The sequence below is a fragment of the Corapipo altera genome, unplaced genomic scaffold, assembly GCF_003945725.1.
Source record: "Corapipo altera isolate COAL_440 unplaced genomic scaffold, ASM394572v1 47, whole genome shotgun sequence".
Lineage (NCBI taxonomy): Eukaryota > Metazoa > Chordata > Aves > Passeriformes > Pipridae > Corapipo > Corapipo altera.
The window spans coordinates 199,231-213,238 of NW_020884897.1; the positions used below are offsets into that span (position 1 = coordinate 199,231).

The 14,008-nt window shown below is 37.0% G+C and overlaps 1 protein-coding gene across 3 annotated transcripts in view; it reads right to left on the reverse strand.

The window, feature by feature from the left end:
• ARMC4 (armadillo repeat containing 4) overlaps positions 1 to 14,008 on the reverse strand; it is a 79,029-nt gene that overhangs the window by 15,782 nt on the left and 49,239 nt on the right. For all 3 annotated transcript variants that reach the window (XM_027648522.1, XM_027648524.1, XM_027648523.1), the window contains exons 18-19: positions 9,007 to 9,195; positions 8,210 to 8,431 (exon numbers count right to left, since the gene is read on the reverse strand). In XM_027648522.1, the coding sequence (XP_027504323.1) occupies positions 8,210 to 8,431; positions 9,007 to 9,195 (411 nt within the window). The remainder of the gene's footprint in view (positions 1 to 8,209; positions 8,432 to 9,006; positions 9,196 to 14,008) is intronic.

Sequence of the window (14,008 nt, forward strand, 5' to 3'; positions counted from 1 at the left end):
AGAAAATGGATTTGTTCATACTGCCGCACAGAATACTATCTTTAAATAAATCTGTTTGGAAAATAAAAGCAGCTCAGAACAATGCAAAGCTCAACAGAGACTAATTTACTTTGACTTCACGTAGCCTTCAGTGCAGACACACACACATAAAAACCTGCCAACAGCACCAGTTATGGTTCCCATATGTTGCAAGTGCCTTAAAGTCTGGGTGACTGGCTACTATCCAGTGGTTCTAGGTTTTTACAAAAAGCTTATAGGCAGTATTTGATATGTATGTTTTACTTTAGATAACTAAGTTGCAGCTATGAATCAGCAGTAATTGCATCCCAGTTTGCTCGACCTATCAAATGTAATCACACCTGCCCAGCGCTGCATCCAGTTGGCGGCCGGTCACTAGTGGTGTCCCCCAGGGATCAATGTTGGGCCCAGTCCTGTTTAGTATCTTTATTGATGATCTGGATGAGGGGATTGAGTCCACCACCAACGAATTTGCAGATGACACCAAGTTGGAGTGAAGTGTCAATCTGCTGTAGGAGGGCTCTGCAGAGGGAACTAGACAGGCTGGATAAATGGGCTGAATCCAATGGTATGATATCTAACAAGTCCAAGTGCCAGATCCTGCACTTTGGCCACAACAACCCCCTGCAGCGCTACAGGCTGGGGAGAGAACGGCTGGAGAGCAGCCAGGGGAAGAGGGATCCTGGGGTTCTAATCAACAGGAAGCTGAACATGAGCCATCAGTGTGCCCAGGTGGCCAAGAAGGCCAATGGCATCCTGGCTTGGATCAGGAACAGTGTGGCCAACAGGTCCAAGGAAGTGATTCTTCCCCTGTACTCAGCACTGGTGAGGCTGCACTTTGAGTACTGTGTCCAGTTCTGGGCCCCTCGGTTCAGGAAGGATATTGAGGTGCTGGAGCAGGTCCAGAGAAGAGCAACAAGACTGGTGAAGGGACTTGAGCACAAGTCCTGTGAGGAGAGGCTGAGGGAGCTGGGATTGTTCAGCCTGGAGAAGAGTAGGCTCAGGGGAGACCTCATCACTCTCTACAACTCCCTGAAAGGAGGTTGTAGCCAGGTGGGGGTTGGTCTCTTGTCCCAGGCAACCAACAGAAGGACAAGAGGGCATGATCTTAAGGTGTGCCAGGGGAGGTTTAGTTAGACATTAGAAAGAAATTCTTTACAGAGAGAGTGATCAGACATTGGAAAGGGCTGCCCAGGGAGGTGGTGGAGTCACTGTCCCTGGAGGTGTTTAAGAAGAGACTGGATGTAGCACTTAGTGCCATGGTTTAGTTAACGGAGTGGTGTTGGGCCATGGGTTGGACTTGATAAGAGGTCTTTTCCAACCTTGTTGATTCTGTGAGATATTTTTACATATTTTTTTTCTACCATTCCATTCCTATCAGTCTATTCACCTCCACCCCATTGTGTGTTACATTTAAATTGAAAGGTTTTTGGGGTCATCTTCTTACACAGGTACTATCACTCCCTAGTAAAGTCAACTACTTATCTGTGGTCAATGCCTTTAAGCATCATCACAGTACACAGAAATAAATGCTAAACAGAAAACCCAGTACTTTTAATATTTCTTAGTTAGTTAGTTTGGAATTCAAGCAGAAAGTTTAAGTCAAAACATCAAGAGATCCTCATATGAGATACTGGAAATTACCGCACTGCAAAGATCTCCCTAAATGTTTCAAAATATTTATGTATCATCTGAATGTGTACTTGCAAAGGTAGAATTTCACTGGCAGGCAGAGAAGGCATTTTTTAGCTCTACACTTTACAATCAAAGCCACTTGTATTCTTTTCACAGGACTTAATCCGCTTGTATCTATATAATTCAAAAGTATGTACCACTTTCTCAGCCAGTGAACTCTTTCAGTTTTCTAATGAATCTTATTTCTGCCAAGGCTGAAATCCTCTACTATGGAAAGGCAATATTTTGCTTTAAAGGTATGACAAAAAGAGTCAGTATGTTGGTCTCTTAAAATTTTCCTCTCTAAAACAATAAAATGCTTGAATACATTTTGTAGCTGCTTTTAAATTGCAAATTATTCTTACAAAAATGAGAGCTAAGTCATCTGACATCTATAAAGTGTACTGACAACAATTAAAATCTGAGACAAACTCCTGGGAAAAAAAATCAGCTTATATCACAAGGTCTAAATTCACTGGTAATTTTTACTCCTGCTCATGAAGGCCAACATTAAAGCATGTGAAGGTTTAACCTGAGGAACAGTTTCCAAAAAGACATGGAAATCAAAGTAGAAAATTGGCCAAATAGGAACTTTGAGGGCAATACTGTGGCCAAATAGAATAATGAAAATCTCTGATGTTCAAACAGAGTTTGCATAGAAACAGGGAAGTTATTTTACCTGTTTTAAGTATTCATACAGATATTACTGGAATATTGAGTTCTGCTCTGAAGTATGTTGCAATTCAATCCAAAAAGAAAGTTCAAAAAATAAAAAAATCAGAACTGACACACAAATACAATTAAAAAAATAAAAAATATAGAAATTTCATCATTGATTACACTTGCTTACCTAATTAAAAATATGACAATAAGACCAGCAATTTGATCCTTTTAGTAAGAATTTATATGAAAACAGAAGTTATGTAGGGCTTTTCAGTTTACCAAGCAACAGTATCATACATGCAATTGCATAAGATAAAGCTAGAGAAACCTTAGGCTACAAATAAGGTGCAAATGTTTTTATGGGGAAGGTATTTAACTACTGGAACAAGTTATGATGGCTCTGGTGGATTTTCCATCGCTGGAATTTTTTAAGTAAAGAGTCAATGTTTTTCTAAAAGATATACTCTATTCCAAGCAGAAAAAAAATGAAGAAATGTCTCTGGTTTGCATGAGCAAGGCTAGTCAGACCAGGACATTAAAATGATCCTTCTAGTATTATAAGGTATGTACCTATGATTATTTAACATAATGTCCAGTTCAAAGGACTATAATCTTATTCAGGCTTTTTAAATATTGGCACATTACCATTCTTCCAGCACTGCAACTTCCCCTGTACCACAAGCTTGTTGAAAATCAACATTCGGGAGGATATTAATTTAAATTCAGCTGTCTGAATGCTAGCTGTTTAGTCTGAGCTAGTCACCTAGGTCCTTTCTATACTCAGTGGAGAAAATTAGGCACTTTCATGAGTCTATTCCTTGCAGATATCTTGGGCATCTATTTTCAACTAGGACAAGTCTGCAGGTGTCTCTCTCTTTCCATTGACTACAGAAGGTGTCTTAGTTTAGACTGCTTTAAACTCAATACCTAAGAGTGGCCAAAGTTAGATGAAAGGAATCCATCCTTAATACTCCAAAGATCTCCTTCAAAATCCTCAGTTTCAAGTCAGTTAGATCCACTAATTTAAAACATCTGGCATTATTAGATCATATACAAAGTGTGCTTCAGTTATTGCTGGGCAGATTGAGTTTCATCACCATCATAGCATATAAATTCAACTCATCTGTACTCTTCTAGGAAAAGAAAAATTATTTTTTTTAATAGCTCTTTCTTATTGCACTATTATTCAGAATTCTGTCACTCATATCGAATAATGGACTGGACTGTATATTAATTTTAAAAAGTTCTCCACTGCCTTGGGATGGGATTCACCCCACTAAACATAGATACCTATAGTGTAGATATACAGATCTGACCTTTAAACCTGCACTCCCATTATAGCCAAAAGAGACCAGAAAACATTGCCTCAGTAGAAACTGAGGTGCCTTATCTTTGCATAAATGTCCAAATTAAGAGAGATGAAACACAGTAAAGAATCAACTCCTCTTCCTTGACTATTGTAAAATTTGAGATGACTATTTCAGTTTGGTGGCTGCAAAATGTAAACATTTAAAGTTAAGATGAATTATTAATTTGATTAATTTTGTTTTTTCCACAGCCTGACTTTGACTGCTTTTTTCCCCTTGTTCTTACTGTTTTAATTACTATAATAATCTCCTTAGAGGTCTCATTATGCTCATAATAAAAAACTGGCCCAACTCTTGAAGGCGATCAGGCCATTCAGGCCATTCAAACTTCCTAGGCCTTCTTTACGCAGATATAATAATGATATTCCACATAAACGAATCCTTTATATCACTTACAAAGTCAGAAATTAACTTCCACAATAACGGAAATTCCACGATAGATTTCCTTTTATCTTTCTCCACTTGCAAAGGAAGAATGACCAGGAATAATCAGTTGACAGTTTGAGATCTTTTCATGAATGAACTTGATTGTTCTAAGGTTTCAGCAGCAGTCAAATATAGGTAGACATCTTTGTTCCTCTTCAGTCGCTTTAAGGGAGATTTTCTGCTGTTTCCACAAAGAATGTGGTCATGGCTTCCTGTTGCTTCTGAATTTTGCTATTTCTCTTCCCTATGATTGTGACAGACTCCAAGTGGGAAGAGCATTGCCTGCTATTCCTGCTTTTCTTGGCTATAAACTGCCAAATCCCTATTGGATTTCTCTTCTCCTTTGGTCTGTGGATAGCTATCTCCAATCTTGAATTCAGATTGATACTTGTTTGATGTCTAACATAACTTCTCTTGCCCTCTAGTGTCCCACAACATGTCATTATTGGGTCTTTGAAAATAGAAATCTATTTTTCAGCACAGCCATGAATTTTTACTTCAGAAAGAGGAAATATTTTCTGGTGCTTTGTAGAAAGAAAGCACTGATTCATCTGTCACAGGTCATAACCATTGTTCCATTTCCAGTCATAAGAACATTGAGCATGGTATTGAGCATAAAAGAAAAACTTCATAAACTGCCTTTCTAAACTTCCTCCAAAATTACCCTGTTTGTCTAATCAGAATTTCACATGACAGCTGACATACACCAGTGATTTCCCAAGCTTTTTATCATACAAGACTCGCTTGAGAAAACTGAATGTATTTTGGGTGCAGTTAGAAATAGGTGAAAACTTAGAACACGGGTTTTTTTCTCACAACTGTGTACATACACCTGTTGTTTGGTGATTAGCAAATACTGTTTGAAGCAGTGGCAAAATGTGAAATACAAGAATCTGGTTGAAATTACTTTCCCTATATAATTTTATTCCTGGTTTCCTGGACAAAAACATGTATATACACATTGGATAAGGAATGGTCAGAAAGTCCAATGCTTTTAAAAGGCTCTGACCAACTGTTCAAGCACTCAGCAATTACAGGGTAAATGTTTCCCTGAAGCATCAGACTTTCTGTGCATGCGAACGAACACAGCACATGAATACGTGCTGAAGAACACCTGGGATTATGCATGTATTGCAACCTAGTCAGAACTACAGCAGCTGTGACGTTAATCCAACTGGGTATGATTACTGAAATACCAGATATCTGGAAAAAGGATGAAAAAATATCAAAGGAACCCAAACAAATTTTCCAGTAAAAATAATTGGTCCTGGAAAAACCTGTACATAACAACCCCTATTTAAATACAAAGTATGCTTTCAGTCACTGGAGAGGCTAGAAGAATGAAAACACACAGACATTCTGCCATCACTGAGAAGCACGGAGCAAAAATATCCAATATCACAGACAACAGTGCTGCAACTACTGTCTCACCTGTGCTGGGCAGATGAACTGAATAGACCAGGCAAGATTCACCGCTGTACTCTTGTATTTGAGCATCTAAATCTCCACCACCCACTGTCTTGCCATCTGGAATTGCCTCTCTAGCCTTTCTGAAACTTCAATAATTGATTCTTGACAGCAATTCCAACAGTGCCACCACAGAAGTCAAGCTCATAAGTTTTGGCCATCTGTGCCCTGAGCTGTCATGGTGCACGTGTTGATTTGCTTCATGATCTGCTCAGCTCTGGCAACACAGAACAAAAGCACTTGGACTAGCACATCTGGAGAAACTATCAAAGGTCCAACAGAACATAGTTTCTCAGACTGCCCAACATGTTTCAGTCATTTATCCTCACTGGATAGGAAACACTGTGTCTGATGTCACCAGTCTGATGTGTCTTCCAAAAAGACCTATTGGTTCCTTCACTTTGTTTTGCCATTCTAGGTATAAGACAACAAATAAGCATCATAAAGTGTCACAGCAGGGTAATTGCTAATTAAATCAGACTTTATTTAGGGTTAGAAACTCTAGATGACCACAGGTATTATCCTTTTGTGGGTAGGAGAACTAAAAAACCCTGAAAAATAAGGGCAAAACCAAACTACATCCTTTCTAAAAAAAGGGTATGTGCTGCAGTCATAGTACTAGAATAAGGCAAATCATCTGACACTGATCTCCATGCTACCAAAGCTAGAGAGGTAAGAAAGCTCAAGACAGCTTAAGAGAGCTCTGACGACCTCTCACTGCACTTTTGTCACTTTATGGCCTAGGGAGAAGACACCATGGTCTAGGTTTTTCATGGTTTATTAACATGAATCTCTGAACTCCTGACCTACTGGCTATGCTCCCTGTAACACAGCCAAGGATCCTTCACTTCTCCCAGGGCACTAGGTTCATATTCAACTTGCTTAAACTACACTCCAGGTCTTTTTCAGCAGAACTTCTACCCTGGCTGATAGTCTCAACATGAACCAAAATGCAGCTGCTTCCTGTCATACCACTAATGCTCATCTGCTGGTATGACACAAATACATTTGTGTGCTGGCTCACATGATGAGATTCAGTCACATATCTCTTGTGTTCAGGCCATCCATCAGTTATAAGATGAGAGGTACTTCCACTTTGGTTCTGTAATGAACCAAACACAAACCCACATTCAAACACTTATCCACTGTACTACAAAAATACAAGTTTCTGGTACATAAGAAGGGAAGTGCACCCTGGAATAAAAGTCTAGATGTAATAAATATAATCCAAGTTTCCTTATTTTGCAGTTTTGGTCTTTCTTTTATGAGTTCTATTTTATCTCCCTTAACATATTATATTCAATCCAGAATATTGTGAATAATAAAAAAACCTAAACCCTTGCAATATTTTTTTGTACATCCCTATTTATTTTTAAGTGCAAATTAATGTTTTTAATTAGTTTAAACACTTTAACTAGGACTGAAAAATAAAGATGAACCTAGACAGAGATGGAATTATTGTAAAAGTGCATCATCATAATGGCCTTTATGTTCATTGTTCCACAACTTACAAAACCTAAAATCTGCATAATAAAATAAATGAAAACAACAGATGACAGGAGGTCAGAAAATGGGTTGTGTGAGTTGAATGGAGAGATAAGCAACATTAAAAACTCAACAAGTGCTCGTGTTGCAGTACTGTATATATCCCGTTTATGTGCTATATATATCTTATATGTGCTATTTAACCTGTATAATGCAACTGGGATGGGAAGGTGTTAGTTTCCAGCACTAAAAGCATAGCTTAGATTTGAGTAAGTCCAAGTACTGGCGTTTAAACTGAGCCTTTAAATATTTTTGACCAGTGGATCCTTTGAAGCCAACTACAGATAAATGTATGATAATGCAGGACCATTAACTATGCCAGAACTGAAACCACTCACAATAAAGTGCACTATCATAAGTGCAGGCAAAAAATCAACATTAATAATAACACTGCATCATAAGTGAACTCTTACTGTCAATACATTTACCTGAACATCAAGTAAAATGAAAAGTCTGCATACAATTAATCTTTCAGGGAATTTATGACAACTGAGAACTCCTGCTATCTCCATCTTTACAGTCATAATGCTCATCTCTCCTGTACCAAAGGAGTAACTCTTCTGGCTTCAACTAGTGAGATAAAACTTTGCTAGAAAAATCTTTTTGAGACAAAAATTCTTTGTACGGTAAGGTCTTAGCAGAATGTGCTCACGCTTAACTCCTAAAATAAGAATTTTTAAATGTAAATGCAGAATTCATTGAAACAGCTCAAGTTGAACTAAGCCTTTGTATTATTCTATCTTAATTTGTCCCCAAATGCATTTACACTCCCTTTCTACGTGACTTTCTGCCATATTAGGCAGCTATCCGTTAGAGATAACCCAGCTTCTTTTGCAAATGTCACTTGAGAATGACAAAATGGTGATGTGTGATGTCACTACCAGCCTTAGTCAGAGTTAAGTAAATGTCCATATTGTACTTCCATTCCCAACAACAACTTAGTTGAAATATCTTTAGCACTAAAATCCCTAATTCACTAATTGGCTAATTGACCAGGCCAAACCTCTTCAATAATTTGAGCCCCAAATAAGAAAAACCTTCCATCTCACCTTCACCACTCCACCTTCATGCATTATGATACAGTTGCTAGCCTCCTCTGAAAGTTGATATAAAGCCAGAGCTGCAGCTCTCTGAACTGACGGATCGTTTGCCTTCATGTAACGCACTAAAGGACCCACAGCCTTGTACTCTCCGAAGGCAGCTCTGTTGCTGCCCCACATGCAACAGTTGCAAACAGCCTCTGCTAAGTGACGTTTTAATTTGTTATCATTCTGAAGAAGACAAAAACATAAGACATTAAAGTCAATACAATACAACAGAAAATTCATAGGAAAACAGAATTGTATTCTCAAATATCATTAAGGCGTCCCAATTTAACTGCTGGAGACAGTTGTAAGGCACAGAGCTAGGAGAGTCTCTTTAATATTCTTTTTGTAGGAAATGCTGTGACTTTTTACATTATTTCAAAGGTACTTTTGTACTGACTGGAAACTAGATAAGATAGCATTAAAATGTAAAATATAGACCCATCACTGAGATTCTCTGCATGTTTAGATTTGTTGTGTTCTCAACCCGTTGTGCTTTCTTCATATGGCAGCTGCATCTCTCAAAAGCAATATTCCACAACAAAAACTATTAAAATGAAGCTCATCTTCCAAAGCAATTTTAGTACCCGACACAGAGTGTTTTCATGCCCAATATACATCTCATACAGGAAGGATTCTACATCTCTTCCTTGTAGTTGCTGCAAAAGCTACTGCTGTTACCATAACCTTTTAGTTGGTCACAATGCAGTCTGATGTAAGAAATTCAGATACTTTGTATAATATATTTAGATGTTACTTACTGTGTTTGCTAGTTTGGATAACAGAGGGACGACTCCATGATCTGTCATAACAGCTAAATTTTCTTCATCTTTAGCTATATTTGCAATGGCTGCACATACACTAGTTAAAACTTCTTTATTCTTTGATTTTAGAAGACTGACTATCAGTTCCAAACCACCAACAAAGGATCGAACCATCTCCCCAGAATCCTAAATGAGAATCAAAATAAGTATTGTTTTAAATATTCAATACATATTTATATGCAAATCTTTGAAAAAAAGAGATTGGTATGACATATTTATTCAAAACTGCAGCTATTGCTGTGTTGCCTTCACCAAGAAATATGGTTAATTTGGAACTCAAAGCTCTTTTGATTGACATATCAGAGTTTGACTGTTTTACACACCACCATCTAGGCAGAAATCCAATGCCTAAATAAAGGTATCTATCATTTTTTTATACCACAAGGTATAGCTGTCACTTCAGAAGGGTACAAATCTCCTTTATCGGTTGTTATCATACTGGCCAGACAGATCAATAACACATCTAACACAGCAACAGGCACTCCTGTTTACTCTCATAGTGTCTTCTATTTCCTACGTTAAGTCTGACAGTTAAGACAAAGGAGTGATAATATTATTTTCTTGTACCTATGCAAACGAGTATTTAGGTATATTTAAGAGGGGAAGTTACACAAGTCATGACAGCTACTCTGAAAGAGCCATGGTGCACCTCAGAGTATGAAAAGTCAACGTAAAATATGACTAAAGGACATAAAAATTACACTGGAAAAATGTCTAAGTATGCCCTTAGAAATTATATAGAAAAGAGTGTGTCTTGAGCTTGAATACAGTGATCAGATCTGGTCCATTTTTTCCATCTTGAAAAAGTTATAATAAAATCAGAAAAGATTTAGAGAAAGACAAGAATAATTGGGGTAGGGAACTGCTCTGTAGAAGGAATGACTAACGAACTAGGACACTCAAAGTGATAAAAGAGAAAAAGGAGGACCAGTGTGATACAGGTGTACAGAATCTTAAGTAGAGTGAAAGGGCACACTGGGATCTCTCTTCTTGGAGAAGAACTGGGAGCATCAGACGAAATTAGCAGGTGGTATGTTCAGAATCAAAGTTATCTTTAGACAAAGCACAGTTGAGAAGTTGGAAGTCCTTGGAGCAGGACTGCAGTGGCTCATAGAAGTTTACATATTAGACAAATTACAGGGAAAAAAAATCCATTAACAGTTATTCAATATGAAAGTATTCCCTCTGATTTAGAAAATTCCTGAGCCACAGATTTCTTAAAGGTGGAAGAGCAGTCTGGGAAGGGAACCAAGACTACAAGTTTGCCCTGTTCTACCTTTTCTTAACCATCCCTTGTGGGCTAGTATGAGAAACAGAATACTGTGTTAGTGAACCTTTAGTCTGACACATCATTGCCTGTTCTCATGCTCTTGAGTTTATTAGTGAACTCACATTATCAAGCACATCTTTACATGTCATATGTAAATTAGAAACCAGTAGTTTTGGCACTGTGAGACTGAACTAACAGGTATGGGATTCACTTGGTTGCCTCAAGCAAAGAGGAACTGGTAGTATGTGATAAAGTGACATGCAGCACCTAAGGTACTTCATGTACCTTAAAAGCACATTGGGAATAAATCTAAATTTTGTTTAAGCACAGATTCTGAAGTTACACAGTCACTGACCAATGCTGTACACAAAGATTCATTGCACTCTGTTAAACAGAGATGCTTGAAAAGAAATATATCTCTCTCTGAGGTAAGATGTTCCACCATTTAAGATTACATTATTTTAGATCTATTTTCAGTTTCTTTGTGGACAGAACCAATGCCATAGTGGGAAAATATCTACTACTTTGAATGATTTTTAACATGTTTACTCAATCTGTGGGTAACACTAAGCAAGATATTGCCAGCAACCATCTAGAAGGGGTTCTCAGGATGCCTAGTTATACAGAACCTGAAAGACAACACTGTAAAATGCAGCAGCATTTTCAGAAACTTCATTGTAAATATAATAATTAACAAATGGTTGGATGGAAATTCCAGTATTGCAACATAACCTAGAGAAATAACCATTTTTACTTCAAAGGGCCTATCAGTGGAGTGGACCTCTATAGTAAGCATAGATACCTGTGTTTTATCAGAACTTCTTTTTACAAGCTATAATCTAGCCAGACATTTTCTGTTAGATTTTCAACCTTTCAGATGTGGATCTGGAAAGATGAGTAGTTCTTTTAAAGTTCTTTGTCCAATAAATACAGAAACTAGCGAATTACTTAATTCTGGCTAACTTAAGTCTTCTGTTCCTACAGGAATCCTTAAGAAAATATATCAACTATCGACTACAAAATAGATACAGAGTAGGGTCCAACTGTAATGCGTTAGCTTTGCTGAGCAAATCTATCAAATTACTCATGGACTTGGTAAATAAAGATTTCAGAAGATGCTGCAGCTCATCTTCTTTTAGTTCTGGGGCTAAACGTGAAACAGAACTCTTAGCTGTGATGTTTCCTTCTCACAGAAAGCAAAAGCAGTGGGTAGGCATGTTGGGAATGAAACATTTTCTGCCATAGGCAGTACAAATCTTGAGACTGGAAGGGATAGGTTAAAGCCATACAGTGTGAGGGTAAAAACCAGATGCCACGGCATATGGAAAAAGGGCAGTATCCAAGACAAAACTTTAAGCTGAAGTCCTTAAAAAACCCAGAATGAACAAATAACAGAAGTCCTTATAGAAATTAAAATAGAATTGAAATGTAGGAGAAGGACAACATAGTTTTGTGGCTCAGAAAAGCAACTGAGAGAAACAGAGAAGGAAAGGCAATGCTCTGCCACTTCTATTACCATGTGAGCTGCACGTAAAGGCAGGTGGGCTTAAAGTAGGTTTCCCGTGGATACACTAGCATAAATGTTCCTCTGTCATTGCTAGTGTATGCATACCACCATGTAAATGCATCTACAGACAATCACTTGAATAAAAACACTGTTTCTCAGTATCAGTTTTCATATTTGTCTTGAAATTTTAAAATTTGACCAAAGGAGGTAGAGTTACAGAGAAAGTTTTCTACATGCACAAATTTCTTATCTATATGTATTCAAGGGCTAGGCAGCTAAGTGACGGAAAAAGAAAGAAAATGAGATATTTTATATATACTTGCATTCCTTGAAAGTCACTACAGAAGTGCGCATTACCTTGTGCGTAAGTACTGGCTCAGCAGATGAGAAAGGTTTCTGTTCAACAGGTAAATGCCCCAGTACAGTGTCTAAGATTTGAAAGGGGCCCTGAAGATTATTCTGCTTTTTTGCACAGCTCAGATATCTGTGTATTATTATTCCTGCTTTTGAGAGATGTTCCACGAAGAGGTAAGATAGCCTGTATCTCATCTTAATGAACCAATATGTACATTTTGTATTTTCCTACCTGTACACATTTTTTCCAGGTGATTATAACCCTATTTGTTAAAGTTTTCTTCTGACAAGCTTATACTTTCCACATTTTGTAAAGGAGTACAGTCCAACTGAAGTGATGGGATAATGTATAAACAATCCAGTAGTAAGTAAAAGAAAAGAGTTTTAATAATCATCTGTGAAAACAGCTAAACAAGAGGATAGAACCTTCTACCAGTGAAGAAAAGCAGAGGGAAACTGCAGAAACCACATGTCAGGAAAGTTTCCCAAATGTGACTGTGGGTGTAGTCTGGTGGTCTGTGCAAGACAAAAGAGAAAAGCAAAATGGCAAGAAATTCGAAGAACAATGAGCTGAAAGAAGGACTGAAATGAAAGCTTCAAACCCCGTTATGTTATGTACAAGATTTCTTTTTTTTCAAAGAAATTTAAACAACTAATGTAATCTCTTTTTTGTATCATTTGGCAACACCACATACTTGCTTTGTACAGTAAATTTCTACTTTTTTTTTAAAACTCAAATATGTGTATTTGTTATATACAATTGTCATACGTCAAATACATTTAAAGGAGAAATTATATGAAGTTGTGCCCCTAATTGCAGAGCTCTGGACTTAATTCTTTTGAATCTATGTTCTTTGAGTATACCTGTATTAATGATCAGATAGCTGCTCATAGTATAAAGTCTAAAGTAACTTTGTGACTTTAGTTTCCAAGTGCTGTCAGGCATTTTCATCTACACCTTTTTTATTATCATAAGAGAAGAAAAATAATATACTACAATAATATATTACCTCAGAAATAGTTTTTTACTTTGTGCTTCAAATAGAAATAAATACAATCTTTAAATTCTATCTTCTGTATTAATTGACAAACAACTTACTCTGTCTGATAACCCAAAGGGTTTGTAATGTCCAGCTATCAGTGTGTGTTAAGCCTTCATATTTACCCATAGTACGTTTTATCCAGGTGCCCCCCTCCCTTACCTATTGTGACAAAATCTTATTTCTTAGTTGTCCTAACAAGGCTTTTCAGGTAGAATTAGGCAGGAAAAAAAATGGCATGGTAAGAATAAAATCTAAGACATAGTCTTTCTAGAGAAAAATATTGATAAAATCACTGATAAGCAATAAAATAGATAATTTTATTGTATACATCTGAGTGCATGTGTTAATGATAGGTTGAATACATCTGTTTTAACAATAATATTTCCTGAGCCGAACAAAGTAAATGGCCAATCGCAAAGACATTCAAAGAAGCAATAAAAATGTTAAAAAAAATTGAAAAAGGGAAGAGGCTTTACTGCATTAACAGTAAATAACTTAATTTTAAATCTTCATCATTGTTATACCTTCTAATGTAATATTTAACCTGAGGTGACATATAAGAAGTATGGATTGTTAAATTATATTTTAAGTGGCTGAAGAAGACAGGAAGAGATAACAGAATTTTTCATGACTTCATGTGACCACATCTTCTAACTAGCTGAATGCAAAATTTTTATCCTCAGAAAGCGTGATACATACTATTTTAAAACTGGATTCATAGGGAGGATTTTGCAATCTCAAGCAGTAAAAAAAGATAATCTATCT